Source organism: Nematolebias whitei, chromosome 2 (assembly GCF_014905685.2).
Source record: "Nematolebias whitei isolate Nwh7 chromosome 2, NemWhi1, whole genome shotgun sequence".
Classification (NCBI taxonomy): domain Eukaryota; kingdom Metazoa; phylum Chordata; class Actinopteri; order Cyprinodontiformes; family Rivulidae; genus Nematolebias; species Nematolebias whitei.
In genome coordinates this window covers 34,206,943-34,225,226 of record NC_056499.1, presented here as the reverse complement: position 1 = coordinate 34,225,226, position 18,284 = coordinate 34,206,943, and the positions used below count along the sequence as shown (strand labels likewise).

At 39.3% G+C, this 18,284-nt stretch overlaps 3 protein-coding genes across 3 annotated transcripts in view; 2 read left to right on the top strand and 1 right to left on the bottom strand.

The window, feature by feature from the left end:
• Positions 1-329: 329 nt before the first annotated feature.
• On the bottom strand, positions 330-8,387 carry shcbp1 (SHC SH2-domain binding protein 1). Its single transcript, XM_037697637.1, has 13 exons — positions 8,145-8,387; positions 7,462-7,653; positions 7,265-7,380; positions 6,912-7,120; positions 6,730-6,825; positions 6,415-6,645; positions 6,162-6,339; positions 3,623-3,743; positions 3,289-3,420; positions 2,859-2,977; positions 2,630-2,716; positions 725-863; positions 330-658 (listed from the first exon to the last, which is right to left on the bottom strand). The coding sequence occupies exons 1-13, from the start codon at positions 8,290-8,292 to the stop codon at positions 330-332; spliced, it is 2,097 nt and encodes a 698-aa protein (XP_037553565.1). The 5' UTR covers positions 8,293-8,387.
• Positions 8,388-8,689: 302 nt separating this feature from the next.
• Positions 8,690-12,593, top strand: tssc4 (tumor suppressing subtransferable candidate 4). Its single transcript, XM_037697636.1, has 2 exons — positions 8,690-8,757; positions 11,358-12,593. Exon 2 carries the CDS (start codon positions 11,379-11,381, stop codon positions 12,234-12,236), a length of 858 nt encoding a protein of 285 aa, XP_037553564.1. The 5' UTR covers positions 8,690-8,757; positions 11,358-11,378; the 3' UTR covers positions 12,237-12,593.
• Positions 12,594-16,358: 3,765 nt separating this feature from the next.
• ano9b (anoctamin 9b) overlaps positions 16,359-18,284 on the top strand; it is a 44,525-nt gene continuing 42,599 nt past the window's right edge. The window contains exon 1 of the mRNA XM_037697635.1: positions 16,359-16,576. Within this exon, the coding sequence (XP_037553563.1) occupies positions 16,556-16,576 (21 nt within the window). The 5' untranslated portion in view covers positions 16,359-16,555. The remainder of the gene's footprint in view (positions 16,577-18,284) is intronic.

The window sequence follows — 18,284 nt, the reverse complement described above, 5'->3', positions numbered from 1 at the left end:
GATCTTTAAAAACGTCTGGGAACACCGTAACTACCAACACTGCGTTGCATCCAACAAGTCAAACTCAAAAGGTTATTTACAAGATCTAAAGATCAAACCACCAAAAGTAACTACAAAGTGCGGATTTAATCAAAACTATTAAAAGCTCAAATGAATAAATTACATAAACTCTTATGCAAAGTCAAAAGTAGAATGCGTTTTCAATCAGTGAAAGTTTATAAAGGTCAGAGCGCTGATATACAACTGATGAGCACTTCCTGTCTTCTAACCACAAAATGACAGGACCCAGCAGGCGGTCAATAAGAATTACTGCTCGCGGTGACGTTCAGTCAGAAGAAGAAAGTACCAAAGTCCCCCCTGCCGTTTCGTTTGAACTGGTTCTCCTGAACAGAAATGAAGATCTGGTGCTCCATCAGGTCCTGGACCGGTCGGCTGCAGGACGCCTCCTTGTTTCGGCTCATTTGACGGCTGAGCTGCCACTTCCTGCCTGTGACGGAGGCCACGTCTCCATCTGTGCTGTTGCTTTCAGCCGACCCCATCTGAACAGGTGTGGCGCTGCTGCTGGTAGGTGTGTCTGATGATGATGATGATGTGGTGGAGTGTGGATCTGCATCACCCTCCTGCTGCTTGTCCTTAGCCATATCTGCAGTAGTATCTTCTGCAAACAAAAGTAGTGTTAAATACTTGTCCCGCTGACACTGAACACAATAAAAGTGATGCTCACCTTCAGTTCTGTCAGCAGTAACCTGAAGAGGTTCTCCATTTCCTGGTTTCACCAGAATCACCCCGAAGCCTTCGTTGTTGTGAATAGCATTGTTCTCCATGGTGATGGATGGCATGCCATCCAGCTCATTGGCAAAGTCCTACAGGCGTGCACAGTTACACAGCATTCACAATTCAAGCCACGTCTCTTTACAGGGTAGAAAACCCCAAACTAGAATATCTATTTTCTTTAGTTGAACTCTTTCATTACATTTGAAAGTAGGACCAGAGGTACAGTGAAACATCTTTATGTTCAGACTACGTGTCATGAAACAGATGTTAGAAGATGAATCACCATTGAAACTTGTACCTGACCCGTTTCAGATGTCAAAACAAATCACAGTAGTGTGAATGTTTATGAAGCATTCACTATTGTGATCCATTTTTCTTCCATACATTTTTTGTCATCTTTCTCTCGTTCCACAATTTTTGTGCTACTTCAAAATATATCAAAACATTCAGCTCGTTCAGGACAATCCTGAATCAATCACTTTTGGTATTGGTGCAACTTTAGCTTTTTGAAATATTTAGCCTTTTCTGTCATTTTTTCTCATAAAATTAATCGAGCTCATTTTACATCCTTCACGTCTTTAGATCCGTTCACAACCTTTTACTGCTCCTTTCACATTTTGTTCTGCTTCAGCTGCTTTCAGCTTGTACAGATTTAAACTTTTTTCAGCTAATTTCAGCCGTTTTGTGATCCTTTCAGGTTCTTTCTGCTAACTACAACATTTTTGCTCTTCTTCTAACTTCTTTCTGATAATTTCAGCTTGTTATGCTCCGCTCAGCTTATTTCTGCAAGATTCTGCTTTTTCTGCTATTTCAGCTACTACTTACCTGTTTTTAAGCCAATTTAGCTTTGTCTGCTAATTCTACATTTGTTGCACTCATTTCAACTTTTTTCAGTCTAATTCAGCAAAAATGTGCGCTCTCCACTTCATTCTGGTAATTTAAGCTTATTTCAGTCTTTTTAGCTTTGTTCAGTTGATTTTATGTTAATTTCAACTTTTTTCAGATAATTTCCACTCTTTTGTTAATTTCTGCCTTTTTTAGTGTAACTGAGCAAGCATGTTCCTTCTGCTTTCTTTTGCTAATTTAAGCTTGTTCTACCTTTTCAGTTAGCTTTTTTAGCATTTTTAGCTAATTTCAGCTATTTTCAGATAGATTCAAGTTATTTATGAGAAATTCTGCTACTTTCAGTGAAATTAACTTCTTTCTATTAATTTCAGCTTGTTATGCTCCTTTCAGCTTAATTACACTAGTGTCAGCTAGTTCTACTATTTCAGATACTATTTAGCCGTTTTTATGTAAATTTTAACTTTTTCAGCTAATTCCATTTTCTTTAGCACATTTAAGTTCCTTCCACTTCCTTCTAGTATTTTAAGCTTCTTTCTGACTTTTCAGACATTTTTTATTTTTGCTAATTTCAGCCTTTTTGTAGCCAATTTCCAAATTTTTGAGCACATTTCAACTTATTTAAGCCCAGTTCAGCAAATGTGTCGTTTCTGCTTTCTTCTGCTAATTTAGGCTTGTTCTTCCATTTCAGCATCTTTTGAGCTAATTTCAGCTGTTTATCAGCAAGTTCTTCTGCAATAAACATTCGCACTGCATTTTCACAGGAAATGAAATTTCTCTAGTGTTAGTTTAGATTTTTCAGCACTGAAACATTGAAACTTTATCTGCTGATTTTGAGTGTACGTTGTCTAATAATTCCATAACATTTGAATAATTCTTCATTAATATACATCCTAAAGAGTTTTACTAATAAACATCTGAAGCCCAAACATATTCTCACATCTTAAAAATACTATGTGTGGCCCTACTTTAGTAAAGTTTTCAGTCTAAAGTGATTCAGTGATCCATTCACCTTGATCAGGATCCCGTCCTTACAGTGATGGATGCCGTTCCCAACCAGACTGCAGACGCTGCCGGGGTAAATCTCCACACCTGCCCCCTGCAAACAGCATCAGGACCCATCACAGTTGGTAAAGGGATGTATGCATGGAGCTAAAAGTTGTTCTTAAACAGACACGACCCCAGAAACAAAACCGCGAGTCTCAGAGGTTTTCAGGTGATTATTGTGGTGCAGAGCTCACCTTGGAGCCATACAGGTCACACATGTTCATGGTAAGACGTGCAGATGTTCGCACGATCACGCCAGTGGTCTCACACTGCAGCACACAGTTCTCCATGTTCACAGTACCTTGACGCACACCTGAAAAATCAACAAAGCAGCTCTACTTTACCACAGGAATTAAAGCACAAGAATATCCAACTCCTTTCTACTACCTGAAATTTTGAGCTGAACTATTGTTGAAGCAGCTCACAAGGCAAACACCCGACTAAAGGGTGGGCAACATGTTCTAAAGTTCAGGCTTTCAAAGGACCACGCGTCCAGTTGAAAAATGGGACATGCCATCTGCCTCTTGTATAATTTTTTCAAAACATTTTAGTCAGACAAACAGCTGCTGTTGTATGTGAGCATGCAGATCATTTTGTAGCAGGTTCATCGATGGGTTCACTCACACAGAATGCCTCCGATGCCATCGTGCTGGATGAACTTGATGTTGGACAGTCTGACATCCGCTCCTGTAGATTCCACGAACGAGTCACCTTTGTCTTTCATCTCAATGACAACTTCATCAGGAAACCCAAATCCTGGAACACAGAAACCAATTAATGTGTGACAAGTACTGCTTCAATTTATATTAGTATTGTTTTATCATTTGCTTTGTTCATAATCATAAAACGGTTTCTACTTTACGTGATGATTATTTTTACTGCCAGCCAACGCTGCACAAAATGAGGCATCAGTGGAAAAAAGAAAAATGGTTTCTCGCTCCTACTTTAGTGTCGTTACCTTCGATGGTGATGGAGTCTGGGATGAAGATGGAGCTGCTGACGCTGTAGACTCCTGGGAGAATGATCACCAAGTCGTCCTGGTGACACGCATCCACAGCCGACACTGGCTCTTTGTGGAACTAAAGGAAAAACATTTTTAGTAATGTGCATGCTCAAAGACAGTATTTTGCAATGCATTGTGGTCTAGAAAGGTTTATGCCTACTTCTTGTTCTTTAACATCAAATCAGCTTTTATTTCACGTTTGTGTACATTTGTTTCTGTCACTGACTTTGACCTGCTTATCCAACAAAAAATTAGTACAATTTATTTGAAGTTTCATCTTTGCATTCACTTTTTTGGCATGGATCCACACTTAGTCTAAACATTATATTTATTTCTCTGTTTAAGCTGAGCACTGCGGTCATTCTGACACCCGGAAACATTGCACTTTAAGAAAGCTTTTCCATCACAACATAAAATACAGTAAATCTCTTTATAACACTGTAAATAAAAGTCAATAAGCAGCTGTAAAGAACAACACTAACTGTTAATGCTGAACTTGAATACCTGAATTGAATGTGAATTTATTTGGGGCGTGGTGCCTGATTTTACACTTTAGTAACTACAAAATAAATCTATGAGAAGACAGAACAAATATGAACGATTGCCAGGTGAAATGTCTTCTCTCGAAGGAGCACCACCACAAAAAGAGAGGAAAAACAGATCAGCTCAAACAAACCGTCAGCATGGTGGTGGAAGGTTAATGATCTGAGCACCTTGCAAAACTTGAGTTGACCAAGACATTTAAATATTAATACAATATCTATAGTCGAACGTAATGCCATCTTGGTGGCCATATTGCTAAGATGTTTTCCACATTGAACAAAGTAGAAGTACAACACTTTTGTTTCTGCTCCCATTTTTTATGAACTGAACTCAAAAAATTTAATTTTTCTCTCTGTGTAAATCTGTTGGTGAGCACTTCTCTGTTGTCGAGATAATCCATCCACCTCACAGGTGTGGGACATCAAGATGCTGATGAGACAGCACAATTATTGTACAGGTGTGCTTTGGGCTGCCCACAATAAAAGGCCACTATAAAATGTGCGGTTTAATCACAGTACAATGCTAAAGATGTTTCAAATTTTGAGGGAGTGTCCAATTGGCATACTGCCTGCAAAAATGTCCATGTTCAGAGAATTTGGCTGTACATCCAACCAGCCTCACAACCGCAGACCACATGCAAACACACCACCCCATGTTCATTGTCCATAACATGTCTGCCCATACCATAACCCCACCTCCACCATGGGCCACTCGATTCACAATGGTGACATCAGCAAACAGCTCACCCACATAATGTCATACATGAAAAAGGGATTCATCCATGAAGAAAACACCTCTCCAACATGCCATACACCATCGAATGTGAGCATTTGCCCACTCCAGTCGGTTACAACGATGAACAGTCAAGTGGAGACCCCGATGAGGATGAAGAGCAAGATGAGGTCCCTGAGACGGTTTGTGCAGACATTCTTTGTTTATGCAAACTGATTATCGCAGCAGCTGTACGAGTGGATGATCACACATGATCTTGGAGGTGAAGATACTGGATGTGGAGGTCCTGGGCTGTTTGGTTGTACGACGACTGTGGTTGTGAGACTAGATGGACGTACTGCCAGATTCTCTGAAACCCCTTCGGAGATGGTTTATGGTGGAGAAATGAACATTGAATTCACAGGCAACAGCTCTGATGGACATTCCTGCAGTCAGCATGCCAACTGCACGCTCGCTCAAAACTTTACACATCTGTGGCAATTTGCTGTGTGATTAAACTGCACATTTTAGAGTGGCCTTTTACTGTGGGCAGCCTAAGACACACCTGTGCAATAATCATGCTGTCTAATCAGCATTATTGCATTTTTGGCCAAAATCTGATTAAATTAACAATAGGGCTTTTTAAAACATGTCAAATCTTGTTGAAAAGTTGAATGGAGGATACATCGCCTAACCCCTCACCAGAAAGAAGTGCAGAATGAATGTTGTGTTTGCATCAAAAAGCTTTTTTCGTATGCTGCGTCCACACAAATAACTTCCATACACAATAGGAAAAACTATATTTTCTTATGTAAAAAGCTTCAATCCAGACATTACTGGTAATTGTAAGATTTAAATAATCAGAAATCTTGAAGTCACAAGCATTGTACTGTAAGTGTGACTCAATTTAAAGGTGGTGTGTTCCTTCATCCACAAAAAGGTCTTTGTGTGACTGCAGGCAGCAGAGCTCATTAACCACAGAACAACAACTACACCAAGTGAAGCGTCAACCCCCTCATCTGAACTAATCTGCACAGCTTATGTTTGGAGTTTGAACTGCTCAAAGTCGGTACTAGCTAAACTTTAGGACTCACCCCTATAACGTTTTCTGCATTGATTATTACTGATGGAAACAACAAGGAGATGAATTTGAAGAGTTTACATTGCACTGATTAACTTTGTGTGTTTCAGCCCCACAGGTCAGTCCTGGTTGTATTGTAGACATGCACGATGTACTGACCTGGATCTCGGTGTCCTCTGAGGAGCACAGGGAAATCAGTCGTGCACTGAGGAGAGATTGGAGCTGGATGATGCTGCAGGACGCCGTCACCACATGAACCACCTTCATACCTGAAGCCCTGAGCCCACGGCTCTGTACGCACTGCTGCCCGGAGGTTCCTTTGTAGGCCAGCACATACCTGGGCGAGAGGAGAGGGAAGTACAGAAAGCTGGAATGTGTAGGGTATATGTGAGATGGACAATGAATAACACACCTCAGCAGGGGGTTCTCGATGATGTGTAGCTTGCGTTTGAATGTCTCCAGCTGGTCACAGAGCTTCAGACCCTCCACCATTGACACATTGTCCAGCTCAGAGTCCGAGTCAGCACAGAGGCCGCTGCGGAGCTCTGAAAACTGCTGGAAGCACTTGGAGCAGTTTTCTAGTAAGGACTCGTACTCTGCCACCAGGCCGGCTGGAACTCTGTCCTCCAAGATGTCGTAGTAGCTGAGAAGAGAGATTTTAAAACACAGTTTATCAACGTGAGCTGGCACAGGTGGAAATCTCATCAGAAACTCTGGGTGTGCTCACAATCTGAGACGAGGCTCCACACAACGAACAAAATAGTCAAAGTCATCATCCTCGTCTTCCTCATCCCACTGCCTCCAGATGTGTTTATAGAAAAACCTACAAACAGAAGGATGTCAGAAAGAAACAATACCCAAATGCATGTTCTGATCTCCAGGCAGAGAAACATATTTGAGGTGTCGTACCTGAGGTGCTCGAGAGCCAGAGCAGTCTGGTCAAAGTCTCCAGACTCTTCGTAGACCACCTGCAGCTCCTGCAGGGACACTTTGTGCTGAGTGTCTTCAAGGAGAGCGTTCATGGCCTCCTCAGTTATTTCACAGTCTCTGGTGCCACACTGCAGAGGCAGCACTAATTTCACACAAGCCTTCAGATCCTTTAGGTCCAAATCCTTCACCTGAAATTACCAACAGCATCACTTAAAAATGGCTGCTAATAAATATTGTAAGCACGATGAAGTTGTATACAAAAGGATCTTCCTACAAATGATGAAGTTACTTTAAACGAAACTGAGGGACATTATGGTGGCAGCTGTTCTCACCTCCACCAGAACATCGAACACGTCAGTGCACCATAAAGCTAACCAGTCACATGGCTCCAACACCTTGTCCAGGTAATCTGCTGTGAAGGTTTGCACCTCTGAGGGCTTGCAATCTCCTACAAACAAAACAAGCTGCAGTAAACATATACTTAAACACTGCAGCCTGTGATTATCAACACTTCTGAAGCCACGGTTACCAAGCATGTAGTCCTGATAAGCTTTAAACCTCTCGTAGAATAACAGGTTGCTGGTCTGGAAGGTGTCAGGAAGTCTGGAGCTCCCTCGTCGCTCACATCTCTGCAGCTGGGTCCCAGACTTTTCACTGAAGTGATCTGTGCCACTGTCATCACCATCATCCTCACCTTCATCGTCTTCGTTCTGAAACAGAGCTGTAGGGGGAAGCAGACCCATCACTTCACTTGGGTGTGTCTGCAGGAGAGCACACATTGATATTATCCAGGCAGTGTAATAATTCAGCTTTATAGCACCAAGTCACAACAGAAGTCGTGTCAGGGCACTGAACAGACATATTCATATGTAAAATAAGTAATCAGAAACGTTCATATTTAAAAATAATAATTTAACATTATTTATCTGAGGAGCAGACTGCTTTGAGTTAATGTTCCAATAAGTTAAAGCGTATTTGTAAAGGTTACTTGTTATAATAAAAAAGTGCAATCAAGTAAAACAGTAAACAAAATGTTCACAGACTGAATAAAATATGGGACCCAGACTAGCTAAACGTAGCTTGTTAGCCTAGCATGATCGGTGTGTTAGTACATTTTAGCTCCGTCGTGCATTTTAGTTAGTTCCAACGTAAAAACCAACTAAGTTTAACATTAACTAGTGCATACTGAACACATAAATAACGTTTTCATACCGTGAGCTACGTCTGACACATTACGGGCCTCTTCGGGGAGGCCGTCCTCTGTGTCGAGCTCGGCTGTAACGGTAGAATCCAGATCAACCACCACCATATCCGACATGTCGTTAACTATACACGCCACTTCCCGTGCTTCTGACTCCATGAGAATTAACAAATACTCCTGTTCCACTGGATAAAACAGACACGCCTTGATGCTGTGTTTCACAAACAGAAAATCAACAGCATTCTTTTCCTGTTACTTTCAAAATATCCCGGTCAGCATCGTGACAGCCAATTATAAGACGAGTTCGACGGAGTCCCGCCCTCCTCGTGCCTCGTTTGTTGAGCATGCGCAAAGTGCTACATTAGACTTTACCCTAGTTTTTTTTTTTTTTTAAACAGCCTCTAATTCTGACAAAAGTGAACTCCTGTGCAACGGACATTTTGAAATGAATGGTATATGCACAATTTAAAATTGTGAAAAACGCTTTTCGTCACCCTGTAAAAGTTTACGTCGTCTTCGTGCAGTATCATTGGTTACAGCTAGGGGGCAGCAACTTCGTGGAAACACCAGAAAAACGTAGAAGAAGAGAGTTGCTAACGACAAGAACGTAAAGCTAGCTTTCAGGTAAATCGACGAGAATTAACGTGAAATTTAAAATGTATTTCAATTGAAAGGAACAAATAAATGTAGTTGTCCCCTGTGTGTTCTACAATGCGGTTTTTTATTTTGTACATAAGTAGATTTTAATGGATAAATCTGTTAGCTTTAGCATGCTAACCAGAGCTGTTTAAACAGCGTTTAATGTCAACAGCTGATATTTAATTATTTAGACCAGGTGATTAGAAAGTTAGTGAAGGGAGAATAAAACAGAGAAGTGCTAAATGTTCCTTCAGTTTGTGAACTTCATACAGAAGGTTGACCATGATGGTGCATTATTGTTATTATTTTATTACCATTGAGCCTGATTTGATAATTGATTCATTAAACATTTTAAGTTAATATGTTTCAGAGCAGGACTGGAATATATTTATATGTTTTAAAACTATTTAATCCTAACTTTTAAACTTAATTCAAACAATAGTCAAAGCTTTTTTTATTATAGAAAAGGGCGTCTGGTATTTAACTGAATGATTCCTCCCTAAATGCTTGAAAGTTGATCAGTGATCTGATGAATGATGAAATTAATAAATGGATTATTTGTCTTTAAGGTGTTAAAATAACTTCAACGTTGTGTATGCCATGGATCACGTTTGACCTCAGTATGTGTCTCATTGACAAAATCTGCTGTTTGTGCTTAACTGTTAGTAGACAGATGTGAAAAACTGAGGACTGAATTGAATCTATTAAAGCTGTGTTAAGTTTCTAATATGATTTAGAACAGGTAAATCTTTTCATTTCAGGTCTTGCTTGATTGAGTTTACAATACGGTATATGCTTTCTTTGACTTTCAAAACTGATCATTAACCAGAAGTGTGTGGTGGCGTTGTATGAAGAAAACTTTTTTTTTTAAACAGTCCGGAGCACATAAAACATTAATACTACAACAGAAGCACCAAATTAGTACATACTTCTACTCTTCACAGTTACCAGACACGGGTTACTCATCACTGACATCAGTAACTCTGAGAAGAGCTGATTGTGTCCAAAACAGAACAAATAAACTGGTACATTCATGCATAAAATGAAGTGCATTCTGTTTCAATTCTAAGGTTTTATATATTAGATTAAATTAAAAGGTAATTACCAGGTTACTAGGTCTTAATTAAATATGACTTCAAATTAACAACATTGAAAGTCAAATTACTCTGTCACTATTTGTTAGCCAAATAAAAGCTGAAATGCAGACAATGTAAGTCTTCTACAATGGCTAGACAATGGTTAGTTTATTGAGATTTGTGGGTGTTCGTTTCTGCACAGCTCTTTTAATGTCCCACATCTGCATTTCAATTGGGCAGAGGTTTGGACTTTCACTGCACAGTTGCATCGACTTTATTCTTCTTTTGTTTGTTTCGGTCATCCTATTGTAGATTTAAAATAGTTGAGATTATGTTCTGTTGCATGAGCCAGATTAGCTTTACCTGTTGGACTACAAATCAACAAACTGACTGCAAAAGAAACACAAATGACCGCCCTTCCACCACCATGCTGACACTTAGTAGCAGACATTTTGTCCAAAGAAAATTGGGGCAAAAGTCTTATGGTTTATTTAAATGCAATTTTATAAACGTGAGTCAGCAGCAACGCTTCTTTATGAGCACAACATTTTTCTTGTGGCAACCTTTTTTGTTCTGTTTTTAATAATCAGTCGTAAACTTTAACTTTTAACATTCTAACTGAGTCCTGTAAAGTCTGACATGGAGCTCTTGGGTTTTTTCATGTCTATGAGCAATGACTTATCTTTGTCTGACCTTGGGGTGAATTTGCTGGGACATTAACTTTTGGAAAGGTTGATAACTATTTCTTTAGTATCGAATTCTCTTATTCCCCGGACAAAATTATTTTCTAAAGTAGATTAGAAATGACCTCATCACCTTTCTCACTTAAGATCTGCAACAGCTGCTTCACGTTTTCAATGTATGTCCTTCTTGGCATTGTGTTAACACACACCTGAATGTTCCAGAGAATGAAAATAATAAAACATCTTTTAATGGAAGCGTTCATATTTACTCATAATCAATCATCAGTATATTTGATCAGTATCACCTGGATGCTACTTAAACTTAGAATTCCTGTAAGAGTAACTGGACTTGGATTTTTCTCACTGCTCTTACATTTTGATTTACTGTAAAGTAAATAATAATGCAGCTTATATGTTTTTCATCTAAAAATGTGTTTATATGATTCCTAATATGTAAAACCTTAAAAGCGAAAGACTGCCTGCTTTCCTTTTCTCAGATTTGTATTAACTTTCTATCTCACGTTGATGGATAAACTGGAAATGAGATTTAGTTGTTGCAAAGGTAAATGGGATTTTAAATTCATGCCAGAATAGGATGCTTTGACCTGATTTGAGTCAGTCTACATTATGAAAAAAATGTTAGACTAAGTACTTTCTCAGCTGTGTGTGTATGTGAGGGAAGGTAACCTATGGTGCCAGAAGTACAGATTTATATTTTCATCCAGTTGTTTGTAGAATCCTAAAATGTACGCTGTCTTTTTGTTATTTTTAGCCATCACTGTAGTTTTTACCTTCTCTTATCCCCCCTGTTTGTTTTTCTCATCAGAGCTGCAACAACAGTGCAAAGATGTCTCATCGGAAACGCGTCAGAAACTTCAACCTGGCGTTGAACAGTGAAGATTCAGTTGAGCTGTCAGAGAGCGATGAATCTGAGCCTGAACAACAGCCCAGTGACGCGCCCTTTGACTACGACTTGGACAACAGTGATGATGACAGGGAGGAAGGGGGCTGCGCTCCGGCTGCTGCTCCCACAGCTCAGAGCACATTCACCTTAAGTGGTGGGGGCTCAGCCTTCTCAAACCGCAGCCGCAGCATCTTCGACTGCCTGGATAGTGTTGAGAGACGGACTGTCCCCTCCCTGAACCCGGGCAGCACCACAGAGAGCAGAAAGACTAATCACCCTCCGCCCACCTGCTCCACACCACCACCACCTAAGAAGAGAGGAGTGCCGGACTACTTGGTTCACCCTGAGCGCTGGACACACTACAGTCTGGAGGACGTGGCTGAGACCAGCGATAAGGACAACAGGAGGGCAGCTCACCAGTTCCTGTCCAGTCTGCGTCAGGAAACTGAAACCGACTCCCCCTGTGACGCCGATCAGAGGATGGTTTTCTCCAGACCCAAGCGACCGCCGATGGAAGAAACTGCTGCGCAGGAGTCAGCTGATCAGCAGGGGAAGGAGAAAGAGTTACAGCTCAGTCACCTGGAGGAGGAGGAGGAGGAGGAAGGCAAAGAAAGAAAAGAAACTGGAGAACAAATCGCTGAGAAGAAGAAACAGAGAAAGAAGAATAAAGAGAAGGACTTGAGTGGAGCTGTGGGTCCAGCAGAGGAGAAGAAGACGGAGGAGTCGGGTCTCAGCTTCACCTCTTTCAGGAAGACAAAGATGAAGAACTACAGAAAGAGCTCAGGGCAAGAACAGGAGTGACTACTACAAACCTAGCAAAGATCAACCAGGTGGTATGTTCATGTGCTAAATGTGTAAATATACCATTTCTTAAAGTTTATTTCCAGTCAACACAGAGCTGATGTTCATACATCTGCAAGACTGAACGTTTCACTTGATTTTTGCTCATGTTTGACTTTTGATTGTTCTCTGGTGGCTGCTGACCTTGAGTGAAATGTACAGTCATGATAAAGGTGAGGAAGATGTGTAACCCAGCTGTGATGTGTGTCCATTTCTTTGTTACACCTTTATGATGTTTTTTTTTTTTTTTCTGTCAGATAAACAGTAAAGTTTAATACAGTGTGCATATTTACAGTGTTGGATTCAAGTGTCATGTTCAGAGGGAATAAAACACAAGAAAACATGATCTCAGATGTATTTTATATCAAGATCAGTGTTATTTTCATTTATACGGTGAGGATGGGACTTAAAACTTGTTGAACAAGTTTATGGGGATATTGGTCTTGTTCCAGCTTCGACTTTCAAATTCCCAAAGGTTTAATTTTCTTTACCAGACACTGTACAACTGCAGCTTTACTAACATATATCAGGTAAACTAAGAGGTAGAAATTACAAGGTACTTCATTTTATAAAAGGATACATAAGACAGGATTAATTAATACTGATAAATGTGATGCAGCGAATATACATCAGTAAATTTGTTAAACTGGTAAAACAAAAACAGTTCAGACGGGTTATCTTGTAGCAGCTGTAACTTTCTGTTCTCTACAATTTTCAGGTTGTGTCGTTGTCATCAGAATTAAATTAAAGTTTACATCGCGTCATGTTCAACAGTACGATGTGTTTAACAGAATATTCACGTATCTCAGAGGAGTTACACTAAGGAAGTGTTAAATTTATAACAGGAACTTTATTTATCTGTTTATTTATTTATTAATGAAGTGGGCTGGATTGAAGTCACCCGCTGGCTTCCAGTTGAATAGCCCTGTTCTAAAGTAAACTTTCCTGAACACCATGGAGGCAAAGTCTGAGGACTCTGAAGTCTGAGTTCAGTTCTGTGGCAGAGGTCACAGCCCGAGGTAAAAAGCTCCCTGGCAGCAAGATGCCAGAGGTGGACGCTGAAGACTCTGGATGCTGTTGTGATTGACTCACAGAGCAAAAGGCTCAGTGGTGGTGTAACATTGTGGCCATTTACACGGTTTACCTGTTTTAACTCAGTTACTGAAAATATCCAAACCTGAAGATGACTGTCTTTCTGAGGAAGCTGATCTGACAGCAGTACAGAAGAAGATCTGCATTACCAAAAGTCTGCAGAGTGAAACTAGGAGGAAAAACATGCTGGTGATTCAGCTGAAGGATTGTGGCTGTAATGGCAACAAGCAGTAAACTCAGGTTCGACACAAGCACTGAAAAGATTCTGCAGAATGAGCTCTGTGAAACGAGGCAGAGCGCAAAGAGTTACTGGGATTTTAGTTTAACTGGAAAAATCCGTTAGTGATGAAATTATAAGAAAATCTGTAGTTACTATTTTATTAAGATGTAGTACCTGATCTTTTGCCCCAGCTCTTCATGGGAGGTTTTCTGTCGTATACTCTTTGCCGTCTTGTTAAGACACTTTTGTGCGAAGGCGTTTTGCAGATGTTTGTTCAGATCTTTCGTATACCGCTGAGCTGTGTAGGCTGTATAGCTACACTGGCTTCACCAGGTTGAGCAGGTGTAAAGGGAGGGTCATCAGTGTGGACCAGTTATCACCTCAAATGGACAGATGCCAGTGGACTGATGGGGTGGATCGAATGGCCATTAGGAGCATGTGGCAAGGTGACACATCGGTCTCGATGGTTGGTGACCACTTACCTCTTAAATAGTTTTTCTTGATCTTATCCTGAGTCACTATGGGTTAAATGAGGAAAAAAATGTGAGAACATTTGTGTGTAGATGAATATATTGATACTGACTCCAGTATTTATTTTTTTTGTATGCAATTATGGTATCAAACTTTATGTGTTAGTCTTACATGGTGATGCAGTTCTATGCTGTTACTGTTTTTTTATTTATTTTTATTTATTTTATTGTTTGCACAAAAAAGAAACATTACACATAAAGGAAAAGATAAAAACAAAATGTGCAGGAGAGGTCATAAAAACCCAAAAGGGCTTACAAGCGACCCCCCCCCCCCCCCATCTTTTTCTAAAAATATAAAGAAAAAAATCATAAAAGCTTTACACATAAGCCTACATCTTACTTTAAACACACAAATACACACCAAAGCAATATATAATTGCTTATAATACATTTTGATTGACCAAAAATATTCAGATAATAATAATAAAAAAATTAAACAAATGTGTTAAAATCTCTATAAACTTTGTTTCATCATTCTTTTAAATACAGATAATGTTGTATATGATTCACTTAGTTGTTGTAAACTGTTCAGCAGCACTTGTCAATAGATGAATCCAAAAAACGTTAAAAAAAAAAAGAATAAATAAATAAATCTGATCCTCTATTCTGTAGATGAGTGGCAGAAGTCCAGTTTTTTTGTTTGTTTTATTATTATTATTTGTTTATTTATTTATTTCCTTTGTTGGATTTACCATGTCCTGTACAACTGAGAATCTAGACCAGTTTATTGTCACTAGATGTTGCAGCAGTCACAGCTCAGGGCTGAAGATGTTGTGTTTAAGAGAAATGCAGAAGAAAAATGAGGCTGAACAGTGTTCTGTATTTGTATTTGCTGTGGTGGCACAAATTATTGTTATAAAGTTTAAATGTCATCCTTTTGTTACTTTCATTATTGTAAAACATCATGAACAAAGATTCAACAGTTGTACATTAATCTACAAATTAAAGCAGCAATGCAATATACTAAAATACACACTGGCACAGAGTCTGCAATTCAGTAGACACTGCACTGGTCCATCTGTCCATCTCACGCCATTCTTCCCTTACTCGAGAACAAAACCCAAAGATGCAAACTCCTCCACTTGAGGCAGAACTTCACCCCCAACCTGGAGTGAACAATTCACCTTTTGCCAAATGAGGACAGTGGCCTCAGATTTGGAGGTGCTTATCCTCTTCACTCTTGACTGCGAACTACTCCCATAAGAACTGAAGATCATGGCACAATGACACCAAATGCACTGCATCATCCAGAAAATGGGAGACGTGGAACCTGAAGGCCACCAAAATTATGCCTCTGCCTCCTGGCTGCGCTGAGAAATTCTGTCTATGAAAGTTATGGTAAATGGACTGTGCTTATGTAGCACCTTTCTATCTAATCAAGATACTCAAAGCGCTTTACAGTACAGTCTGTGCCCTCGTTTACCTCCATACACACATTCATGGAGCTCTCTACTAGGTCTCTACAATCTGAATCTGTAAAGACTAATCAGTGCTTAAGATCACATTCATACACCAATGTGACACACATTGAAAACAATGAGGGGTTCAATGTCTTGCCCAGGAACACTTCAACATGTGACTGTGGGTGGAATTGAACCCCCAACTCTCCCATTGGAGGACGACTGCTCTAACAACTCAGCCACAGCTGCCCATAATGTTATGAACATTATGGCCCATTCTTCCAATTTTGATATATATCTTTTATGATTGTCTATTGTTGTTGTTGTCCACTGTTGTCATCACTTTTTGTTAAAAAAAAATTCAGGTCTCTTGTAAATGAGTCCTCGAGGCTCAAAGTGATTAACCTGTATAAATAAAGGTTGGATGGATTAACTGTTATCTGGAGCAATTTCTCAAAACTTGGTTATTGAAGTATATAAATAGGTAAGATGACAATTGTTCATAATTTTTCTAACATAGGAATTGATTTGAAAAAATAATTGTGTGTTTGTTTTTTGACCGTGACAAGATTTCCATTAGCTGTTTATTGAATATCTTCATCAGACTAATTAGTTTTTGGACACAGTGTTGTGAAGAACATGTTTCAGTACAATAATTAAGTAATTTTGGTCTGTAAAACCGGTTTGATGGAACTTCTAGCTTTAATTCCACGCAGGTCAACGCTAAAAGTTCAGCTTTTCTATCCTCCCTGCGGCACTTGAATGCAGCACGCCCCAATCTTTCTTTGGAAGTGACGTCATCGACCCGCAGGTAAAAAGAGCAGCACACCTGAATACCTCACGCGCTCACGTTGCGGCAGACACCTTACACACGGAAGTGGACCCGGAGGAGAGTTTGTTGTTGAAGTTTTTGTTGGTTTGAGTTTTAGGAACAGCGGTCGGGATGTTTTTTTATTTGTTGTTTATTTGTGATGGACACTAAGCTAGGAGGCTCAGCTGCTGGTTGCAGTTTTCTCTGACTGAACTTCACCTTCCAACATGTTCTTCAAGTGTAGAACGGTAAATATAGACTATTTAAAATGAACTTTCCTTCTCTGGAGCTCTGCGTTTTATACACAACTCAGCTTCACTTATAAATAAATTAATGTGATACTGGAACTACAGTGGCTACAGTGATTTTTCGCTGCATGCTCTCAGTCCTACTTCCTCTGTACATTAGACTACTGAAGTAAATAATGTTTAGATCTTTTAAGACATTATTTTATAATGTAAATGCAGTATTAACAATAACTTTTTTTCCTTTAAAACTTGTGAAAAAAATTAAAACCACAAGTCTGTTCATGTAAAAAAAATATTTATTTAGTATTAATGCATTATACATAGGTATATATATATATATATATAAACTGGCAAACTGATCGTGTTAAAAATGTTTCCAGAAATTCCTTGTGTCCGTCGTTTATTTTTTTTCATTTATTTTTTACCTCTTACAAGCTTAACTTAAGCTGATTTAAATTCAAAACAAACAATCTAAAACCGTACTTTCTCTGGCGAAGTCTTAAATATTTGGTGAACCTTCTCAAGTGTTGCACAGGGTGAGATTGTCATTCACAGCTGTCTCCATAGGACCTGAATTTTATAAATATTTCCTCCACCTACAGTTTCTCAGTACATGGGTATTTACATGGAATCCTGTGGTTTTTGGAAGTACGAATCGTTATGACAGCTATAGGTGCAGCACATCTGGAGCAGCCTGGGTTACTCCAGGCAGGGATTTCTACAGCTGAACATTTTCACATCACCACAGTTTCCATCATCTTTACTTTTTAGTTTCTTCTAAGTCTCGCTTCAGATAAAAGTGTAAAAGTCTTGACATTTTTCAGACCAAACGTTGACCTGGAATGCTGCAGACTCATGTCTGGCAGAAGTGTTGTAACAAAGAGTGTGTGGGTTTTGTACAGTACTTTACTTTTTGTTTCACTGAAACCGTTTTCCATTCTGGATTTACGCCCACGTTAAAGGTTCAGCTGCAGTATTTACTGTTGCTCTCAAACCTATCCCCTGTGACTGTTATAAAGACAGTAAAACAGGGTGTCACACTGCTCCGTAGAAAAAAATAAACAAAATCATGAAGCATGAAGAAGTGACTCTCAGACAGGTCCGGACCTGCAGACGTCTAATGTTCCTTTGGAGGAGGGCAAAGGCTGTGTAGACGGTAACACGACGTATCTTTCCAGACCGTAGTATCTGTAAATCAGTCGACTGCACATTTTTTCTAAATCATAAAGAGGCGAAAGTAACATGACGCCTTAACGTGAGAACATCAAGGTGTAATGTAACGCTCACTGTTTTAAATCTAGATTCTGGGTCAAACCTCTGATAGGTTTTATTAAAGCAGCAATAATGTTTACTTGAATGTTTGTCGCATTAGCTACAATATAACAAGCGATTACATTATGACCTAACATTAAACAGGTCTCCATTACTGTGGCTACAGAAACTATTCACTCCCTTGGATGCTTTATGATTCTATTGCTGTCATAAATCTATCATGGTCAATATTCATTCAACCTTTATTTATACAGGTTAGTCTCACTGAGTCACGAGGACTCATTTACAAGAAAGACCTGTTTTTAAACAAAAAACCACAGATGAGGTACAGACAACAATAAACATTCATATAAAAGCATATAAAATGAAAAGTATATAAAATAAGTGATTATAAAACAAAGTGATAAAACATGCTACATTATGAAAGATGTAAGCT

Bases quoted from the DNA above. Each gene is read 5' to 3' on its own strand.
- shcbp1 (XM_037697637.1), bottom strand. From the start codon at position 8,292: ATGGAGTCAGAAGCACGGGAAGTGGCGTGTATAGTTAACGACATGTCG. The intron at 6,826-6,911 runs GTACGACACCTC...TTCTGTTTGTAG, and splicing joins CTGGCTCTCGAGCACCTCAG to GTTTTTCTATAAACACATCT. The intron at 6,340-6,414 runs GTGTGTTATTCA...CCTCTCGCCCAG, and splicing joins ATCGAGAACCCCCTGCTGAG to GTATGTGCTGGCCTACAAAG.
- tssc4 (XM_037697636.1), top strand. From the start codon at position 11,379: ATGTCTCATCGGAAACGCGTCAGAAACTTCAACCTGGCGTTGAACAGT.